Source organism: Oculina patagonica, chromosome 10 (genome assembly GCF_052425735.1).
Source record: "Oculina patagonica isolate OP01 chromosome 10, crgOcupat, whole genome shotgun sequence".
In the NCBI taxonomy this organism is placed as follows: Eukaryota; Metazoa; Cnidaria; class Anthozoa; order Scleractinia; family Oculinidae; genus Oculina; species Oculina patagonica.
The window spans coordinates 5,930,304-5,952,793 of NC_135767.1; the positions used below are offsets into that span (position 1 = coordinate 5,930,304).

Sequence of the window (22,490 nt, forward strand, 5' to 3'; positions counted from 1 at the left end):
AGAATTATAGCTTTGGTGAACGGATAACTCTAGGGACACATAGCTATATTTAAATAATTGCTTGCCTGCTTATAAAGTTTCTCCCTTTATCTTCCTTGCAAGAAAGGGGGTAGTGAGGAGGGTGACAAAATGGAGAGAAGGGAATTGCTATTTTCGAAAATTTCTTACCGAAAAATCTCTGTTCCCAGAATGTACTGGGTTTTTAGTCGAATGGAAGGCACACTAGATAAAAGGAAAAATGTAATGCAAAAGTATAATGGAAAAAACAATTGACTCATCCAGTCTAGTCACGCAAAAAAATACAAAACTTATTGCTCACCCAGACTCGCCTCAGCTTTTTTTATCAAGTGATTCTGACTATCGATTACGTGCCAAAACAAAGTGTGTTACTAAATTCACTGTATTTAGTGGATTTCCTGTCTAGTTTTGTTTCGTTCGCCGGTTACATTTTGGCTTTAAATTTTTACGTCATAAAAAATTAAAAGAAAAGAAGAATTAGAAGAAAATTTAGTGGTGAACAATAAAGACGATAGAGTGTTTTTGTCTCGGAACTATCTGTATGATAGTTGCCCCTTAGAAATTTGATGTTCTTAAAACTAGCATATTAGCAGGGGCGGATCCAGGGCGGGGGGGGGGGGGTGGATTGGGTGGCTAGCCACCCCCCTTGATCCACCAGAAAAATGAAAATAAACATATTGAAATAGAAATAAGGACAACGTCCATCCACCTTTCATAGTCAGGCGGCCGTTCAAAGTTAAGAAACGCCATTTTTCCAAAATAGGAGATTTTCGACAGCCTGTTTTACGAACTTCTGGCTTAATGCAACAAAACATTAGATTTCTTTTAGCTTTAGATTTTTTTTAGCTTTAGCTTTCAAGGGTTGTTTTAGCCTTGCTGGAATGATTTTCTTCTTCATTTACATCTTTTTTAGCGAGTTTTCTTACCGTTTCTTCGCATCGAAGCGATTTCACAAGCAAGCAAAGTCGCCAAAAGTGGCCCCTGGCTATTTTGCCAGGTGCTAAAAATTTCCACGCACGTGGATGAGCAAAAAAAAAAGCAGATCTGTTCTTTCCTGTAAGTTCGTAGCCTGTCAACTTTAAATTTCAATCACTGTTCATGTCATAACTGAGAACTAGATTTTTTCTCTGGAATATAACTAAGTTGAGGGAAAAAATATGGTTTCAGTGGTTTAGTAACTTATTTGACAGCTGTATAAAGCTGCTCAGAATCGCAGATATCACGTCTAATAGGCTTGAACTTTTCAAAATTTTCTGAGGGGGCATGCCCCCAGACCCCTCTAGGGGCAGAGAGCCTACGGCTCCATGAAATATGGGCCTCAGACTCAAAATAATTTGCACTCCCACTTTCAAAAAATTGCCTAAAAGCTTGAACCCCCCCCCCCCATAAAAAAACTGGGGCTTGAACAATATAGTAAACAAAAATATTGGTAAACAGCCACCCCCCTTTGAAAAATCCTGGATCCGCCCCTGATTAGGCCTCGAAGCTTCGCTTCTTGGGCTAATATTCCGCGGGCAACTATCAGCAGTTATAGTTCACCACTAAATTTTCTCCGATTCTGATTGGTTTAAATTGAACACGTGACGCGATAGTGCCCGTCCGACGGAGGGCACTATCAGCCCATAGTGCCCTCCCGAGAAAAATGCCCGGATCGATAGTGCCCGCCCGTGACTTTTTTTTTGTAAACAAGCGTGCCTGCAGACAAAAAAACCCAACCAAATTCACTGCATTTCGTGGGTTTCTTGTCTGGTTTTGTTTCGTTTGTTAAATTTCGGCTTTCAATTGAGTTTTTTATCCTGAAAAGTAGAAATAATTCACGATGCTCGTTTTTGTATGTGCGCGCGGAAGAAAATTTAGTGGTGAACAATAAAGACAATAGAGTGTTTCTGTCTCGGAACTATCGGTCTGATAGTTGCCCCTTGGAAATTTGATGTTCTTAAAACTAGCATATTAGCCCTCGAAGCTTCGCTTCTCGGGCTAATATTTGTTTTAAGAACATCAAATTTCCGCGGGGCAACTATCAGCCGATAGTTCCTCGACAGAAACACTCTATTGTTAAAATAGTGCCCGCCGAAGAAAAATGCCCGGATCGATAGTGCCCGCCCGTGACTGTTTTTTGTAAACAAGCTGCCTGCAGACAAAAAAATCCAACCAAATTCACTGCATTTAGTGGGTTTCTCGTCTGGTTTTGTTTCGTTTGTTAAATTTCGGCTTTCAATTGAGTTTTTTTATCCTCAAAAGTAAAAATAATTCACGATGCTTGTTTTTGTATGTGCGCGCGGAAGAAAATTTAGTGGTGAACAATAAAAACAATAGAGTGTTTCTGTCTCGGAACTATCGGTCTGATAGTTGCCCTTTGGAAATTTGATGTTCTTAAAACTAGCATATTTGCCCTCGAAGCTGTTTCAAGAACATCAAATTTCCGCGGGGCAACTATCAGCCGATAGTTCCTCGACAGAAACACTCTATTGTTTAAATAGTTCCACGGCAGAAACACTATTGCTTAAATAGAAATTTCGAGTTCACAATCTATCTGTTAATTATACAGTTCTTACATTTTATCGACAAATTCTGCTGACTACCTAGCGACTATTTTACAGTAACACAGAGTATTGACAAAGTTCTCAGGTTTTTGGGCCAGCGATCTTTAAGACACAGTCGCCGTCTTTTCTGATGCCAGTGATGTACAGCTTATTTCCATCTACTTGCGTCACGAGTAGTTCCAAGGTGCGATATTCCTTCAATGGGTCCCTCTTCTCGCTTCCACCCTCCAGGTGAAATATTTTTGGTGGGGCTTCACTGTCGTCATTGACACGGACAGCATATTTGTAGTTGCTGCCGTCCTTTTGAGAGCGAGTGATGATATACTCTTTGAAGTCAAGATCTGAAAGATGGACAATATTTCAGTTTTAATTACTGAACAATTAGACGGTAGGCTTAAGGTTTCTATCGGCTGATAGTTGATAGAACCTTTTTAAGTCGATAGAACCTGAGAGCGAGCCGTTAATTGCTTAAGCATAACCTAGTGGTTGATCTATTAAACACAGAATATCGCTAGAATTGATTTATAAAGGTTTTGATTGATAAAATTCAGCGAAAACCTGAGCGCGCTCTCCGTGAGCTGTCTATCAATCTACAGAAGGCACCTGTGTAGCCAATCAGATTGCGCGCTTTGCCAATCGACAGCCTATGCTAACAAAAAAAATTCTTGGTTTTGCAGGGAGTTTAGATTGGCTAATCACAGCTCCCTTTGTGTAATAAAAATAAAAAAAGTTAGAAACCATGTCGTATTGTAGCTTATTGTTAGCAAGAGCAGTGGTTCTCTTTTCCTAGTTATTCTATCTTTCAGTCTAGACGTTGCGATGAAGTTTCTGTTCGACGGGACGGGCAATGTTTGAATTGTTCAAAGTCCTTTGCAACATCCTGTTGATTATTTTCGTAATTCTCATCACTTATCCGTTTAAAAATGGATACATATTGTAGGGAGAAATAACACATTGATCGCTGTGAGAAGAAAACGGTTTTAGAACACGACTTCTTACCATCACTGATTAAAGAATTCTGTACTTCCTGCCAGAATGTGGTCGAAAGCTTGTCGATAAGACTCATTTTCGTGGATACCTGCGAGGATAAAAACATTAACAATCGATAACTTTACCCAGGTTTTTTTCCGTACCCCTCCCGCCCCCCGCACCCCTATAGCCTTGACCTCAGTAGGGAGGGGAGGGGGGAGAGGTCTTAGAAAGCGGAGGAGGCTCTGCAGTCGGAGCACTGGACACGAATTAACAACTTTTCATCCGTGTACCCAGTTTCTTTCGGACAGCAATACGTGTTGCTTGGAAAGACCACCGACCGACAAACCTATACTCTCTCTCGTTTAGAAAGCACACGGGAAACTCAGTTGTTTTGGATGTAATGTGACAGAGGCCGTGTCTAATATACCGAAACACAATGACATTCATTCAAATGAAAAAACAGCACCCTACAGCGACGACAAAATATTTACAAGTACAAAAGGAAAACTTGTAACTTTTGTGATACATGTTTTGGAATCCGTGGCTCGGAACAGCCATAAGCCAGTTTGCATCGTATTCTGTTGGGCTAAAAACTGATAAAATTTCACGAAAGTAAATTTGCATGGTCTTGCAGTGAAAAAGCAGGTTACTTTGCAGCATTTAAAAAGATTTTGTGCTGTACTAGATCATTTCTGAGGAACAGATTCGTTGTGCAATTATCAACAAATTAATTTGTATGCAAATCGAGACAAGTAAATTTGAATGTCGTATTCCTTATTTTCTACATAAACAAGGGGTTTTTTGACCAAAAGAGGAAACTCTCAGATAAATTGGTGACTTAAGGCTTTTGTTATATTAAGAAAACTCAAAATCGTTTTTTTTTTCAAGGTGTAACAAAGTTTCTACCAAAAGTTGGTACAAATCGACAACAGATTTCTTTCGACAAAGAGTTACTTGAGCGTATAAAAGACGCTTACATAAATGACGCTTAATTAAGAATTGAGCGTTTGTGTTAGTTAATTAATTAACGTTAAAGAACTTCCTTTGAAAGACTCTATAAGTTGTAATAAGTTATTTACTAGGACGAAAACTTCTAACTGGAATAATTTCTTACGGGTTTTTGTCAAAGAAACAGCGAAAAAAGTCAAGGGAATATTCTAATTTGCTTTGCCAGAAGCTTTTCTGAATTTAGTTATTCAGTTTTCTACACGTCCTACGCATAACCGAGCCTTTGAATTGCTGAAGTTTAAGTACAACGTTTTTATTTCGTGCTCAAACTAGAAAAGGATTCATCAAATTGTTGACTTTACGAGGGTGTTAATTTGCTAGGGTGTCATTCGCAACGGGGTTCCCTTCATAGTGTAAATAAACAACTAGCGTATCATAAACCGTCTATAACTTCGATGAAAATGCCAAAAACGTTAATCTCCTATCTAACAGCCAAATATGCCGACTGGAAGAGAAGTAACTTGTAAAAAACAAACGTTCAACGTTACTTTTAACTCGATCGGTTAACGTTTGAACGAGTGTGGAAACAATTAACGTTTTAAAGCTATCTATCACAATGACATTATCTTTTGTTCTTCTTTATAAAATACTCAAAATTATATATTATCTTTTCGTTATGATTGATTAAGGTTGAGGGACACTTAAAAGAGGATTATTAACGCATTTATGTCGCAAGATAAATTAAATGTAAGTGATATATGTGTCATTGTTTACAAACGCGATCATAATTTCACAGTTCCATTGGGTTTGCCCGAACTGAAATTACTTCAAGTTTGTTATATATGCAGGAAAAAAGCCTTCATTGTTTTGCAAACTTGAAACGGTGAGCATAAAACCAAAACAATCTCACCTGAATCTTTTGAAGCCCTGTATTCCCTGCCTAATGTTTGCAAACAAGTCGGAGCTTGACAACCCCTGTCTGTGCTGAACAAACTTGCGGTTCGACTTTTCACTATATTTGAATAACGACCTGCCGAATCTGTCAATCAAATGAACTTGACCATTGTTTTCACGAGGTAGCAAAATATTTCATTTATCAGCAAGGAATATATGTAAACCAATAAATGGATACAACTGATGTTTTGAAACTGTAAAGCCTTTATTTAACCATACAAATGTGCAGACAATGTTTGACAATCTTCCCACTGGGCTTAACCCCAAGTTAGGAAGGGAAATCAAAAGCAGGGCTAGGTGGGTTCCATTCCCACTGAGCGAAAATTAAAATACTTCCATTACCACCTGGGGTTTATTTTGTTCAATTCGCCTACCACCCAGCAAGAAGAGACCTTGTCAACTTTGACTTGGCTTTTCTGGGGTAGGAATACTCAACAGTCCCTCTATAGGCGGTTTGTAGTGCATGACGTCATCATTTCTTTTGGTTTGCCTTAAACTAGCAGCTCCGGTATAAGAGGGGGCCTGGCCTGGACGTTCATACGCTCAGTTGTAAATCAACTAACCACCAAAGCATCAAAGCCTATACAACTGACATCTGACAACAAAACGTTCCAGTCGAATGTTATTCTTGTTTTCTTCAATTTCGCATTAAAAGGCTAATTGTGTGTGAAAGTGGATTTTACAATTTTGATTAATTCGACCGACAGTCCGTCAAAATCAAACACGCTGGTTCATCAGGGCTGGAGCAACAGCTTTCAAAATACAATCTCGACTTGGCTTGCACGTATTTTCCCACGCTTGGCACTGGTTGCATGTTTGTACTTCAAGCTCCTATTGATTCATTTCGTTAATTTGGATTTGGTGTTTCGAAAACTCGCGCCACTTTCTCGACCAATCAGAAGTAAAGCCAAAACCAATCGTGACCCGCTCGCGCACATTTTCCCGCGCTTTGAATCGGCTACATGTATTTGCTTTGTGTTTTGATTGGTTTACTAGATTGTCTCCGTCCTTTGTGATTGGCCAGAGTGATTACTTTGGTTTTGGTTTTCCGATGCTCGATTGAAAACCGCTCCTAACTCGGCAATGAATCAAAAGCCCTCTGGGCTTAGTGTCTCGTGTCACTTTTTAGAGTTTATTTAAAAAAGAGATCGCTTTTCACGTCTATTTATTGCTTGTAAAGTCGATCAGTTATATAACTCCAATAACAGCAGAAAAAAGATGACAGACATTGCACTGTATTGCACTTTGGTTCACTAAGCATACATTCTACTGTATACTTATACTATGACTTCCATGTGCTTTCTTCACGCTATATGAGATATCGCTTTGGGTGTTTATTCGTGAACGCTTAGCCTGTTAAGTGATAATGACATGCGAGTGGTGATGATTTTGTTAATTCTTATAACCTCTTCTCCTGATTTAGTATTGATATTGTGAGGAGAAATTTGGTTTTGGTCACTCTTGAGCCGGTCTTAATGTCTTTGTAACGCCAAAGCTACAACGCAGCGGCTGATGAACGTGTAAATTACAGTCATTTTCTTCGCTATTTAAATCTACTGAATGAAATATTCTGCTAGGTTCTGCTTAATAGAAAACATTCGATCTTGCTTGACATGTGATTCCGCGCGAACGTACGCAATAAACTATGTAGTAGTGTTTAACTCGCACAAATCTCACTTTTAAAGAGAGACTTTAACTTCTACACAGAGCTTACTATGCTGTACCATAACTGGTCATAACTTTAAAATGGTTGGGTATTCAATCGACTAACGATTCAAACGATTCAAACCTTTTGTTCAAACGACATGTGTTATGTGTGCAAGATTAACTTTGACATTCAATCCCGACCAACTAATTGCTTAGATTACAATCCCTCTTTAACCCCGATACAATCTGTTGCCGCGGCTAAATTTAAAAAAAAGTTGTCTACACAAAGATAAGAACAATGCTTACCGATCGAACAACTGATATTTACATCGTCCTCTCTTTCAGCAACATTTTTACCATATCTGCTATATTCCACGACTGTAATCTCTATAAATACAGTTGTTACAGTAAATATCCTGTTGAAACATCCACCATTTTCCTACGCTTGGTAAACAGAAATGATTTTCAACTACTTTCCAAAACTCTCAAGATAAAATAATAGATATCAAATGAAAGCACGCTATTCTTTAAATTGGCAACGTGAAGCTGTTATTCTGATACATCTCACAATTGCACAAATTAAAACTTTACAAGCGACCACAAGACAAGACACTCCAAAGAGATTTTAGAGCTTCATGTTAAAAACTGCTTTTCTCGCTCAATTTAAGTTGCGGTATACTAGCGTTATATGCACAACAACGACAACGAAAAATTTACAGGCAGGTCCATCTAATGACATCTTGTTGATTATTAGACACTTCTGCTTTTCAGATCCGTTCTAAAACTCATCAATATAATTTCTCTCTTTCGGTTAGTACATTGTATTATGTGTTTGTAATAACCTGGTGTATTTCATTCTTCTTCTACGCGTTTTCTGCTTGAGTTACAATTAATTTCATTGATTTTCAGTACAATCTTGTCGGCAAAGGTTAGAATGTTATTTTAAGAACGTAAAACTTGTCTGTATTTTTCTTGATAACTGCTGGCTGCAGCTCAAATATATCCAAAATTGAAAAGCGTACAGCTAATTTAAAGAAAAAAATGCGTCACATCTACGTGTATTCCTCTTAAGAGCTTCATTCATGCACTGAAAAGGCTGTTGTTGTCGTCTATAAAAGTTGTGTCCATTGTAGCGTGGAATTCACAGCAGGATATATGAAGCTACATGTAGTGCCTCTTGACTCAGGTCAATCTTCGGGTCAAAAAAATAAAAAAGCAATGTATGTTTTGCGCTTTAGATTGACATTTCTGCTCTTCAATCCTAAGAAAACTCATCAAATATAATTTCCCTCTTTCGGTCATACATTGAGTTCTACCTTTACCTCAGAGCCGAGTGTAAACGAGGCTTTGCAAATCGAAAGTGTAAATGTTTCTCTCGATGAATCAGAACCGCCTGAAAAAAGAAAGGCAGAAAAGTACGACTCCAGACTGGCAGAGTTCTTTTATTGAAATGTGGGAAAAAGTATGGAACAGCACAACGCTAGATTTGAACAAACAAACGCCACAGTTGACCTTTTTAAAGATTTGGCATCAAAATAATTGTCTTTATCTAATCGTTTATCTTCTGTTATTAAATTGTTGTTATTCATGCCACAAAGGTCACCCCTTTCAATACAAAGTTGTGCAAAAGTCACGTAGCAATCATAGTCTTTTTTAGGATCATGATGCTCGTTTTTTGTTCAACCTTTTTCAACGCAATTCTCCAACGAACTTTCAACATGCCAAATGCTCGTTCCACTACAGATCGTAGCGCACCGAACTTTAGGTTTTAAACTTTCGCTGCTCCTGAGTCAGGCGTCCTCTGTCCGGGTAGGGTTTCACTAGCCAGTTCGTTAGCGGATAGGCACTGTTGCCAGCTAAAAGGGGCCTTATTTCTGTTCCATTTTTATTGCCTGTTAGACCACTTAAAATTTGCTCGTTTGCTGCAAGTTCAGAAAAAAACGTCATCTCTTTTTTATAGCGTGCCTGTATTTTTACATAATAAGCCCTTTACAATAAATACTCCTAACTTACTGTTTGATAAACCAGCGCTTTAGTTGCGACCTTTGTAAAGAAACAATTATTCTTTGATAACATTTGTTTTGTCATCGGATGCCGCCGGAATTTCATAACATGGCGGGAAAATTCCGCGGCCTCACAAAGCAAATGTTGACATGGCGGGAAAAATATTGACATGGCGGGAAAAATATTGACATGGCGGGAAAATATCCCCCTGTACAATTATCTCGTGTCGTCATGACAACGTCGTCATGACGACACGAGACAAAAAGGAGTGTTTGCCTTACAAGTAAGTGGGCGTTGCAGGAGCCTTTATGACCAACTTCAAACAATGTAGTCAGCAAACACAAGCCCCAAAAATCTGACTTGGCTCAAACTGGTCTACACCACCGTCTGTCTTATAAAGCGACGAGGATCTCAGTTCATCACAACAAGTCCAAGAAAAGAAATAAATATTAATGTTTGTTAGTCAATCGCAAGCCACTATAACAATTTATGTAGCATCTTTGGTTGCTATTCGAGTAATAATTCCATCTTGTAGTGATCCACATTGAAGTTCCTCTTCTGTTATACCATAAATCTAAAAACAAAACAGAAGATTAGGGGCATGTTACACGACGCAATTTTTCCTACAGCGCAAAAAAAAATTGCACGTGTAACACACCATTTTCGCAACCTGCAATGCAACAAAATGTCGCGTTGCAAGTTGCAGAAAAAGTTGAACTTTACTTTTTGCAACGTTGCGAGACAAGTTGCAGAAAAAATTGCGTCGTGTAACATGGCCTTTAATTTCAAAGAAGGAAATACAAACCGTGTGTGTTTTTTGAAATACAGACCGTGTGTTTTTGAAAATTGAAAGAAAACACAAAAACAGTTTGCGTTTTTTTCTTGCCATTGTGTAAAAAATGTCACAGACAGAATTCTGGCTGTCTCCCCTCTGTGCTAACTCACTTACTTTCCCGGGAGAAATCGACATAAGAAGATGGCCGAATATATGCCAATACGTGGTACTGGATAAAAACTGTTTTTTGACTGAATGCTAGAAAGGTAAAAAACTGCCAGGTATTTAACAATTATTCATTGAAATGGAGGTGAATAATTGGACACACACCGGACACTAAGATGAATTATAGTTTTAGTATGTACCACACAAGTTGAATAACTAGCGGACCAAAACATTTCTTTCGGTAAACAGAGCGACACGCGAAGGCACTTTGTTTCTCTTTAGCTTCTCGGAGGTGAATATTACTTTGCTTATCACCTACGAGTTAACCAATCAGCGCGTGCGAAAAGCACTATTCACTTGTGTGGTATATACTAATTCTTGATATTTCTAGCATGAATGGCGAATGCTTAATTCGATATTTTGAAAGACAGCGAGACGGATATCTTTTCTGCAACCACAAGACGCTCTCAGCCTGGCAAAAGAAATCAAGACTCAGGGAAGGTGTCCAGGAAAATTTCAATACGATGAGACCCCTGAAATTTAGCTAAAATTCAGCCAGACATGTATTATTTAGAAGATCCATTTTATCCCTTCTAACCACACTAACAAGTAAACTAAAGTAGCTATATTATAAACGATTACCTTTTTTATTTTCTCTTGGTCACAAATTGTACTCAAGGTAGTTAATGTGACAAGCTTTCCATTTATTAATTTGCTTACTTCTGAAATCTGTGGAGAAAATAAAATGTAGTCTACTGTACATAAAAAGACATAGTCAATATTCTCTGTTATTTATCAGATGGATAAAGCTTTAATTGGTTCTGAACTGAGGATCAAGTGCTCTGGGCTCAAGCTGTGACCATTTTAACTGCATTGTGTTCTTGATAAACATAGTTGACTTTTACAGCGCAACAAGAGTATAAATGGGTACCAATGAACTTTTACACCACTTTTACAAAACCCTGAGTGTGTGCGTGCATGGCACTTTGTGTGTGGTGGTGGTGGTGGCGAGGTGAACTGAAAAGGACTAGCATCCCAGTCTAAGGGAGTAGCAAAACTCCTAATAATTTATGACACAGATACTGGAAAAAATGCCAACTTGTGGAGCTACTATGCTCTGTAAAGAATTCATTTATGTTTATTCCATTAATCAAATGAAATACATGATTAATTTCATTGATTAACACAAACACAAAAATACTTTATAAGACAAGCACAAACTCAAGAACCATTCTTACTTTTTTAACAGCATCTTCTTGTGTTATCATCACCACTAACACATTGCTTGTGTTGTCTAGTATTCCAAACTTCTTGAAAGAATCAGTTATCTGCCAAAGTAAAAAAGTATAGTTAAGTTCTTAAACTCAGTAAGCTGCTAGAAACCCTTTCACCAGGGCTGGGTTGTTCAAAGCGCGATAAAGCTAATCCAGGATTAGCATGAATTTTGATATCAGTTTTTCAACGTTCAGTGAGGTTTTTTCTGTTAATATTCCCTGTCTTCCAGTTTTGAAGTCGACTAATCTCAAACTCCACAGATGACATAAGCAATAAAAATAATAATAGAGAAATTGAACCCTCGATCAGCTTTTAATCATGGGTTAATGTTAATCAGCTTTCGAACAACCCGGCCCAGTAATCTATATTAAAGTTCCTGAATGATGACCAGCCTGTTATCAACTGATCAAATAGAAACATCAACATTCTGAGTCTGGGGTTCCCTGAGGACATAATCCAAGGCATTTGACCTTTAAGGTCGGGACACACTAGGCGACAAGTCGCTGCAACATGTCGCAATGACAAGTTGCTGCAACATGTTGCCTCGTGTGACATGGAGCATTTCTGCAACAATCTTTGTCGCTGTGACAGAATTTTGTCACTGGGATCAGTCGCACTAATTCAAACGACGACCAAGCATTGTCGCAGCGTGTGCACACTTCTGCGACAAATCGCTGTCACAAAATATAAATTAGCCAATGACAGAGCATCATGTACATTTTTGCCAAACTAAATTGGAAAATTAGTTCACATTCCCACTATTCCAAATTAAATTCGCTGCGTGTCAAGCGCCTTGTGGTAGCAGCTTGTTTTGAAGCAGTACACATAGAGCGACTTGTCGCAAACACCTGTCATGGTAATTTGTCGCCTAGTGTGTCCCGACCTTTAGCCATACCCAGGGAGTAGGGAATGTACCACTAATATGATCTTCATTATCAACAAAGGTGTACAGTGGATCTTTTTCAGCAAAATTCTGATTAAAAATACTGCTCAAGGCCAACACCACAAATGCAGTTTTCTTCACAAACAATAGGCCTGAATCCTTATGCAGTGTTGGCCTAATTTCAAGATCATCATGAATTCAATATATTTCCACAGTTCATAATTATGGACAGGGCATGTAAAGAACTACTGGTAATATTTACAGTCTTTTTATATAGCAAAGATTTTTTTCCAGTTTTGACCTCATGGATTAAAAGGGTTTAACTACATCAACTCTAGGCAGATACAACTCTAAAGCAGGCAATTTGAGCTGTTTCTAATGGTGTTTCTCTTAGAAAATGTTCACTGTCACATTGAAACCTCTAATAAGCAACCTTGGGAGCAGCAAAAAGTGTCCACTGACAAAGGTTTCCACTAATGGGAAGTTAAAGACCTAACATTTTCATGTGGCTGGGACTAGGGCAAAGTACCCACTAATACTTCCCCATAAGTGTCCACTTATGGGGGAGACGCAGTGGCCTAAAAGCTAGTTCGCTGGACTCCAGATCATGCGGTCCCTGTTTGAGCCCTGGCTGGGGTGATTGTGTTATGTTCCTGGGCAAGACATTTTACCTTCATAGTGCCTCTCTCCACCCAGGTGTATAAATGGGTACCAGCAAATTAACTACTGGAGGTAGCCCAGCGATAGACTAGCATCCCTTTCAGGGAGAGTAGAAATATTCCTAGTCACTTAATGCTATGCAGGGTTGTCAAAATAAGCCAGCAACCAGCGCATTTCACCAGCTACTCCGAATACTGCGCTGGCTAATATTAGAAGGTCAGTTCGGAGTGTGTGTTATCAAGTTCTGAGTGTTTCGTAGCCTCCTGCTTTTTGGATGGAACCTGCTACTCAAAAACCCACTGACAACCCTGGCTATGGAAACTTGGCTCAATGTAGACTTTACCTTTGCTTCTTATGTGAGGTGCTCATTTGCGGAGGTTCAACTGTACTTACATTGGTTGAAGGCGACAAGTTGAAAATAATCTCTGAATGAAGGGTCCTGGTCTTCATCTTCCCTTGTTGAAACAGTTGAAAAGCTTTATGTCCAGCTATGACCACATGAAATGGATCTGAGACCTACAAAGTAAAATAATAATCTGCAAATTATTTCTACTCCATTCTGTTCCACAATATTTGTTTACTGTGTATCACAAATGCCTATCCCAACAACTTTTGAGGGGGATATGGGATTTGCGATATTGGTCAATTTTTTATGCAGTATTTCAGTAATTCTAATCATGAACTGCGGTATTGTGGTATTCTCCAAACCTGCCAGATAAGTATTGTTAGAATTTTGGTTGACCATAGCCTGTGCAAAAACTAATCCTCATTTGGGTTTCTGATCATTAGTATGGAAACAAACTGAGACAGTTATATTATGTCACTCAAGTTAATATGACATGTGATAGTATTTTTGGTTCTAGTTAATCTATAGTTTCATTGTTTTAACAACCAAAAAAATGGTGTCATTGTTTTTATGGTCCTGCCACTCATTCCCCCCACCCCACCCCCTCCACTAGGACAACTAAGGCACTGGCTATGATCGAGTGGTATTACAGTATTTGCCGGGGGGGGGGGGGTACTTGACCTAAGTTTAGGTATAGGGGTGCCGCTGGAGGTTTGAAACCCTGACCCTGTTTAGGACAATAAAAACTTAAAATGCCTACCCTGTGTAGGACAACACCCCCTATTCTAAGACCCTATTTAGGACAAAGGACAACATCAACAATCATTTACGCTTTATTGTGATTGCATCCCATACGCGATGTTTGAAGCATTGAAATGCAAAAACACCTATCCCACCGAATAAAATAATGCTTTTTATTGAAGTGAAAGCGAAAACAATGTAAATACATGGACGACAGTCTTGCAGCCATACCCTGTCTAGGACAGCTTCAGGCCCTGTTTAGGACAGAGGAGCTTGAAATTATATACCCTGTTCAGGACCGGAGGAGTCAAAAACCATACCCTATCCAGCGGCACGTCCCCGTATAGGCCATATAGGGGAGTGCCCCCCCCCCCCCCCCGGGAGGATTTGCTGATTTTTTTTTGGCAGAACTGCAGTGGTCCGCACCTGCCAATGTCCCCCTCAGTTCTTGTGTGGCTACCAGTGAGGAATGTCTTCATGTAAAATTATAGCCTTTGTATTTTCTTCGTTTTGAAGTCATTGTTTACCTGCAGTTTATTGCTTGGTCTTTTATATTTGTTATTGTGTATTGCTGGTTTTTTACTGTCACGCAATCAAAAAATAAATTCGAAACCATTCAACTACAGAAGCTATGAATTTCAAATATTATAGACGATAATTAGATAAACAATTTCTCCAAGTTTCAGGTCTGTGCGGTGTACCGTTCGCGAGTTATTTGCCGAACCTTTCCACGCAAATTTATAAAGCTTAGTATGGAGATGCCATAACTGTGTCCCGCCGAGGGACACAAATATGGCCGCCGCGATGTCAGAGAAACCATCTGGAACTCAATTCTGTTTACAACAGCGGCAATCTTTGGCTCATGAGCTAGTACAGTTTCACATAAACACCACTTATTATATCTGAAATGTTCAATCTGCTGAAAATGGAAAGGAAAGGCCTTTTTTCAAACAAAACAGCTTTGTCATGGCACTCAGCTTGATGTCGCATACGATGGAGAACTCAAATATTCAAAATGCTATGTTTAAAAAAAGAATGACACTATCGTTCTGGAAATTTGCAAAAAGATATATTTTTAGCTTATCTTACGTCTAATGACAACGAAAATTTAGTAGGCCTAGTGAATTTTGATTTCAGAATTTTATGACGTAACATGAAAACCAAGAATTGGTAGCCCGTAAACACAGACAGATTTCCTACTCTTTTGTTCACAGGCTACCAGTACACAATAGCCAATAATAGACTGAAATCCATGTGTCTTTGCAGGCTAGTGTACCAACACAGTCATGAGGACTGAACCACCATCTGGCTTTTACAAATCTCTTGGATTAAGACATAGTTTGCTGTACCTAGTTTATCCTAGCTTGGGGAATAAAGGGATAAAATAAAAAGATCTATTAAGGTCGCGCGGGACCCTTGCTCATAAATAAATTCATTAGCCAAATTTCTTGACGGAGTGCTATCTTGTAAAGCTTTAATTCACTATATTTTGAACATCGATTCCTCTAAAATTTAACAAGGATATTCAGGGATGATGGAATTACATCATGATTGTTCTTTTACTGAGAGATGACCCTTGTCTGTGATGTTACAAGCCCTTAAAAGTTTAACTGCAGATAATGCGATTTTGTGTCCAAGTTTTCAGCTAGAACAGCGCACTAAACTAAATGATTATATAGCACAGTGATAAATCATAACCTCTTTTGTGCTATGGCTAGAACGAAATTTTCGATTTCAAAAACTGCTACAAGTTAATGGCTTCTAAGAGAGCAAAAATGTGAAATCTAAACTTCGAAACGTGCTATCTTCATTTTGAGAAGGAAATTTAAAAATTCGCTCTAGCCATAGCACAATAGAATGCACCAAGTTTATGTTCCTCGCGAATCAACTCTTGTAAAAAAGAGTGTAAAAACAAACATTCTCATGAATATTTCGTTTGTTGTCGGCTTCAGTCGTCGCAGTTCGTGCATACTCTTTAAATAAAACATAGTAATGATTGCAAGGGTCCTGCGCGACCTTAATGCCCATTTAAGTTTACTGAAAGTTTTTGAGATTATCACTTTCCAATAAGACTGAAGACAAAAGTGGCGAATTCTTTTCAAGAAAGAACTGAAGGGTTTTGACTGCTACCATAATAAATAAAACCCACCATCGTATATTATCCTCTCTCTCATGACATTAACATAGTTTAGACCGAATACAGAACTTTAAATCCTGGGTAAACGTTTGTGTAAAATATAGCTTTACCAAGTCTATATAGCTAAGAAAAGTACCATAATAATAAACATTGACATACAGTACCATGCTTGCGTTTAAAAGAGCAGCTTCAAGCTTTCCTTGAACGATCAGCTGCCGAAGTTCACTGCTGTTTGTCACATCCGTAAACAGAGCCAAGTTCATGCTATAGCTGGGGTTGTTTTCAATGTTGTATTGAACGAAAAGGCCTTCCACGTCCGCCATTTTGAATTTAGACCGCTATTAGTCAGCGGTTATATCTCAAATAGTTCCAAGTCTCTAGCGGTTGTAACACATAGGTACGCATCGCGTACCTAGTACCATTCGGTCTCATACAATGCCTCTAACGACTGCGAGGCTAATTGGGCCGGAGCTTTTCGCAGGAGTATTTCTACTCTCCTGAATGGGATGCTAGTCCATTGCGGGGCTACCCATTGATACACCTTGGTGAAGAGAGGCAATGTGGGAGTAGAGTGTCTTGCCCAAAAACACCATTCTTGTCCCCAGAGCCGCTTGTCCCTCTCAGCCGGCAGTGGCAGTGCAGTGGCTCTGGGAACACATGATTTGTTTGGCAGATTTTTAACAAAGGAAATTTAAATCTGGCCAATCAAATCAACTGTTTTAAAATCCCTTGGCAAGATTTAAATGTCCTTTGTTAAATGATAGCCAATTAATGGAATCATGTGTCCTCAGAGCCACTTGTTTCTCGTTCACAGGCTCAGCCGGCTAAGACGGACAAGTGGCTCTGGGGACGAGAATGCAAAAACACAATAGAATACATTAATGTGACGCTGGCCAGGAATTGAACCCGACCCCTCAAACTGGAAGCAGCACACCAACCATTAGGCCATGGTGCCATACAGGTGCTATGATATCTGGGTCAAAAATATATTGAGGTACATTTGGGTTTAATTAAAACCCGGCCTTACCAATCGATCAAAATCGATGATCGGAAATCAATCAATCAATTGATATCAATCGACGATGGTTAGTTAATTGATATCGATTGGTATCGGCCAATCGATGACCAATCGATAGTCACAAATAAAATTTCCTTAATTACATCGATTGTCATCGATTGCTATCGATTTTCATCGATTGTCATCGATTGTTATCAATATCTTGCGGCTTACTTGGGCATCCCCAGGACAATTCTCCAGGTTATCCGGAAATAGATTTTCGCAATCCTGAAACGACATGTTTAAAGAAGCGGATAAAGCTGGGGACAAAGCAATGGACATTATGGTCAAAGGCTACCATGCCTGCTACTTCACCGTTGAAATTGGTGAGGAGATTGTGGCTATGAGAAAACAGGGAGAGCGTGGGAACGCGTTTAAAGTTTCTAATCAGCGTGAACAATTAGGCCACCTACAAACTGAGCTGGTTTGCATTTCTCCTCACTGGCCTTTAATTGACGATGGAGGTCGCTACTCGACAGATAGACCCGGCAATGAACATTCTACAAAAAAATATCTGTGGATTATTTTTTCGCTATCCAGTTTATTACTTCGATGCGAAGAAAGATCGACTGTGGTATTTGCTTGTTCACTTGGTTTTCCTTTTAGAGATTATAGGAATCTACCTAGACCAAGCCACTTATCTCCGAGTTTCCTGTTGCTGTTTATTCAAGTTTATATTTCTTTGGCTTGTTTAGCTTACGTCATTTTATACATGCACATAACACAACTTTTGCTGTTGTATTTCTCAAGTAATCTATACGCTAGTGTAAACCTTGCCTCATTTCTTAATAATGTTGTTTTTAATGCATAATAGACATAACAGTATATCACGAAAATGAATAAATGAGGTATTGATCGCTTTCAAGAGCCACTGAGTTGATGTAATACCGGTAACACCCATACTGAATCAACCCAAATAAAAAGCGATCGATGAAAATCGATGGTAATCGATGAAAATCAATGATAATCGATTAAAACCGATGACAGTCGATGAAAATCGATGAAATTAAAAGTCACAAAATTTTCCGTCATCGATTGGTCATCGATTTTCAATATCAATCGATAAATTGGCATTGATTATAATCGATTGGTATCGATTATCATCGATTATCGGTTTCATCGATTGGTAAGGCCGGGATTAAAACAAACATTTTTTTTCTGGAACACTAGAACCCTTCAAACCACACTGCTTTAAAAATGCCAATAGTACAACAACATTTACTACCCTAAAAACCAACTTATTAAACAGGTCCACAATTTCTAGTGAGTTACAGACTCGTCAATAAAAGACATTGAATGAAAACTTATATATCAAACTCTACAATTCATTCAAGCCTGAAAGGCAAATAGTACTGTGTTCACACCCTGAGTATATTAAAGCCCTCTATTTTTTTTCCTATATAAAATCTAAATAACTTGAATTTATTGTTATTGGTAGTGGTAGTTTCCCCGGCAGAAATCAATACCAATACAGGCAAATGAATGCTTCACTTAAGAATATATTTGACCTGGATTTCTCAATAGCTTGTCTAAGCTTAAGGAGAAAGTCTGAAAAAGTAAAGCAGTTCTAATTTTTTTTTTCTGTCGTTGCAGTGAGAATTTAAGGTAAAACTGCAATGTCATGCTACATGACCTCAAAGAAAAACTATATATGTTTACGGCTGACCTTTAAGAGTTGGCTGAACTGCATTGTTTTCCAAAATGCAGGGCTGTCATTAAGATTTTAAGCGGCCGCAACATTCAAGTTATAACCTGTAGCGTTTTGTTCTGTATGCAAGTGTAACATAACACCAATCCATGTCTTCCCCTGTAACATTGAGTGAGCTCAGCTGTAACAGATGTTACACGTTACGGCCCTTAATGACATCCCTGCATAATGCATGATTAGGGGAACTACCAGAGTACAGTTAAACCCTGCTATCTAGATCTTTCAAGGGTAAAAAATCATAGTTCAAGAAAGCATTGAGTTCAAAGGAAGCTGTTAATAAATCACTGAAAAAGTGAATCCAAAGGAAATGGATTTGAGTTCGGAATAGTGTGGTGGTCAAGTTAACTGGGTTGGAGTTAGCAAGGTTCCACTGTATATTAAGCACTCTTGTTACATCCTCAATCATTTAAAGGAGCTATGCACAAATCACATGATATGCTTCCAATTAAAAAAAGCCCCAGCACGTCCAATGCATATCCCATGAATTAAAACAATCAGAAAACCATTGCCCCAGACAGAAACATAAAGAAGATTATCACTGAAATGTTCAGTTTTCCAAGAAAATAATTTCTATATTATATCATTTCCAAGCAAGATGACACCCATTCTTGACCCCATAGCCCTTTTTGTTTCTCTTAGCCGGCAGAGCCTTGGCACACGAAATGAAGGGCTCTGGGGAAATAAGATTTTTAATTAATTTGAATTTTTTTAATTAGCTGTTTGCAACAAAGAAATCTTGAACGGAAGTCCAAAATGCCATGGCTCTCTCACACAGTATATAGAAACATCACCTCTGTACACAATAAGACTGCCTAGCATCTAGGACTGGAAGTCCTGTGTTTCCAGAGCCCTTTGTTTCTTATGCCAAGGGGCTACCAGCTAAGAGAAGCAAAAAGGTTTATGGGGATAAGCACAGATAGCACCATATATGATGGTAACCATTTCAAAGGAAAACCAACTAAAAATCTTTTACCAGCATTGAACAATTATTTATGAAGGATTTCATAAAACAGAACTTAAGTTTTCTGTGCAACAACACAATCCATTTTTTTGCCCTCAACTCCAGGGTATTTTTAAGTTACATTTTGTGGCCAAACTATAAAAATGTGCGGCAATAACCTCAAACATGAGATTCACATTTACCCTGAGAGAATTGACAGCTCTACATTTTTCTGTACTGCACTGTTATGGACTGTTATGGAGTGTAAGCACTGATCATGACGTCGCACTTGATATGGCTTCCTTGCATTTAGCCAAAACATCTCTTGATATTCGCAAAGGAGAAATGTGTGTTCCTTTGTGTCCATGAGGAAGCTTTAAACCCATACAGTAATGCCATTCATTTTTATCAATGTCATACACACCCAGGGACATATGCTGTCTGATTGGTTCATTTTGGAAAATGCCAAAAACATATATTTTCCCTTGGAAACTCACAGCACTTGCATAGTTTCTTGGTGCAACAGCACTTGGAATGCTACTCCACATGTTGGTGTCTGGATCATACATTTCACAGGGATCCCCAGCTGTCGATTGTTTGCTAAGGCCTCCAAACACAAACACTTTTTGTTTAAAGGCTGCACCACCAGCGGATGCTCTCTTTGCGTGAGTTGAAGGAAGTTTCTCCCAGGTATTGCTTCTTGGATTATACCTTTCTACAATGTCCAGATATTCACCATGTCCAATGATACCTCCAATAGCATACAAATAGCTTCCATCAGCCACTGCACATACACTTCTTCTGGGACTACTGAGTGAAGAGACTTGCTGCCACTGATTTGTATCAGGATTGAATTTCTGTACAGTGCTAATCTGGTTATCATCCTTGTCCTCTCCGCCAACAATATACAAGAAACCTTGCAGAGTGACAGCAGCTGAAAAAAGCTTCACAACTTCAGGAGCCTTAGTGGAGGTCCACTGGTTATGTGATGGGTCATAGCACTCTGTGACGCTGCCATCTGGATCCATAGGTTGTCCAACAACGAACAATTTATTGTGAAAAGAACTCATGGTGTATGCAAAAGGATGACGTGTCGATAGCATTGAAGCCAGAAAATACCATTTGTTTGTAGAAGGAAGATAGCACAATGTTTTCTTTCTTCCACAAACAACTATAGTATCTTCATGCGACTTCAGACAATCTCTTGGAGACTGAGAAAAAAAGCACTCGTCTGTACCATCAGATACTTTTCTCATAGCATCTAATATAAACTTTGTACACGCTGAACTGGCATTCACCAATGGATGCTGCAACATGACATTGAACACAAAGTTGCGTGACACATAAATACAACGAACATGACGTAGCAACTGCAAAAAATCTACATCCTTGCTATTCCGATCCTTCTCCATCCACTTAACAATCACGTGAAAAACTTCTTCTTCCTCTTTCACAATGATTTCATCATCTGAAATCCATTCCTCGATCTCTTCAACACTCAGATTCAGAAAGTCCTCAGTTCCAGCCACAGCAACAAAGTTAGCAAGAATGAATTCCCTCGCTCCTTTCAGTAGTTCTTTCCACTGATATTTGACGGCAAAATAATAAGACATGATACAGTTGGAAATATCCAACGCTTGCAAAATGAATTTGCTCGACAAAGCTTTGAGACTTGGAAGCAGAAAATAATCTGCTTGTGCAAACAACTCGTATGCATTCTCTTTAGAAATCTCGACATTTCCTGTGTACAGATAATTCAAGACTTCTTCCATTACAGCTTTGCTCGTCTCTTCCAATCGGATCACTCCTTTTTTCTTCTCTTTCATGTCACTGTTCAGAGCGTTGAAAAAGAACGGACTTGCTGCACATAACACGATTCTGTGAGCTTTCAAACGAGCTTGATCGTCACCACAACCAACTTCTAGAATTACATCACAGAAATGTTCGTTCCTTCGCTGTATATCGAGGCGTTTCATCATTTCAGTGCAAAATGTATGTTCCTTGGAATCTGGGATCGGTTCAAGTAGAGAATCCATGGCCGGGATGATAGAATAAAGCTAAATCAACCGATCCACAACGCAGAAAATTTGGAAATGAAACCTACAGAAAACACGCGCCAAATGGTAGGTACTTCATATACCCGCCAAATCCTATAAGCCGCTGTGCGTGCTAGAGCCCGCAGACAGAGTAGTTCCCAGTCTGTTAGCGCTTGCATCGATATTCTTCACAACTTTTTCTTCCGAAAAATTTTCCTTTCGAATTCAATACAATTTGATTTGCAGGCGACATTTACGAAAGGGAATCTGAAAAAAATCGGAAAGTCTTGTTATTGCGTTCGACGAAGGAGAACGCATACTAATCGCGTCGTTTGCCCGACGTCAGTCCCGCGGGTTCTATGGTTCAGTCCCGCGGGTATCGATCGCCTGATGCCATAACCGTTTGAGACTTTTTGGACTGCTACAAGTGACCTCGACCTCATGCAGAGGGCCTCAATCTCATACATGTCAAAATGGCATCGAATTTGCATTTTTTGTGTAAAAAAAAAATAATGCGTGAAACGTGTACCCGAAGTTAAAATAATACCAAAAATGTCATGGGAAGCATATCATCCAGGGAAGTAGAGTTTAAGTCAGCCATCGAACTCGAAAAAGGTGGAAATCGAGTGAGTCATTTCGTGTGTCGCTTTGAAGTTTAGTACGTCCGCGCGAAAATCTTCC

The 22,490-nt window shown here is 39.0% G+C and overlaps 3 protein-coding genes across 3 annotated transcripts; all 3 read right to left on the minus strand.

The window, feature by feature from the left end:
• Positions 1–2,425: 2,425 nt before the first annotated feature.
• Positions 2,426–6,522, minus strand: LOC144628182 (uncharacterized). Its single transcript, XM_078486244.1, has 3 exons — positions 5,392–6,522; positions 3,561–3,639; positions 2,426–2,902 (listed from the first exon to the last, which is right to left on the minus strand). Exons 2-3 carry the CDS (start codon positions 3,625–3,627, stop codon positions 2,643–2,645), a joined length of 327 nt encoding a protein of 108 aa, XP_078342370.1. The 5' UTR covers positions 3,628–3,639; positions 5,392–6,522; the 3' UTR covers positions 2,426–2,642.
• Positions 6,523–9,423: 2,901 nt separating this feature from the next.
• LOC144667524 (EKC/KEOPS complex subunit TPRKB-like) lies at positions 9,424–16,413 on the minus strand. Its single transcript, XM_078528951.1, has 5 exons — positions 16,233–16,413; positions 13,238–13,360; positions 11,265–11,354; positions 10,669–10,755; positions 9,424–9,660 (listed from the first exon to the last, which is right to left on the minus strand). Exons 1-5 carry the CDS (start codon positions 16,389–16,391, stop codon positions 9,574–9,576), a joined length of 546 nt encoding a protein of 181 aa, XP_078385077.1. The 5' UTR covers positions 16,392–16,413; the 3' UTR covers positions 9,424–9,573.
• A 3,481-nt stretch (positions 16,414–19,894) lies between these two features.
• Positions 19,895–21,838, minus strand: LOC144628197 (kelch-like protein 21). Its single transcript, XM_078486261.1, has one exon. The coding sequence runs from the start codon at positions 21,807–21,809 to the stop codon at positions 20,049–20,051; it is 1,761 nt and encodes a 586-aa protein (XP_078342387.1). The 5' UTR covers positions 21,810–21,838; the 3' UTR covers positions 19,895–20,048.
• Positions 21,839–22,490: the final 652 nt, after the last annotated feature.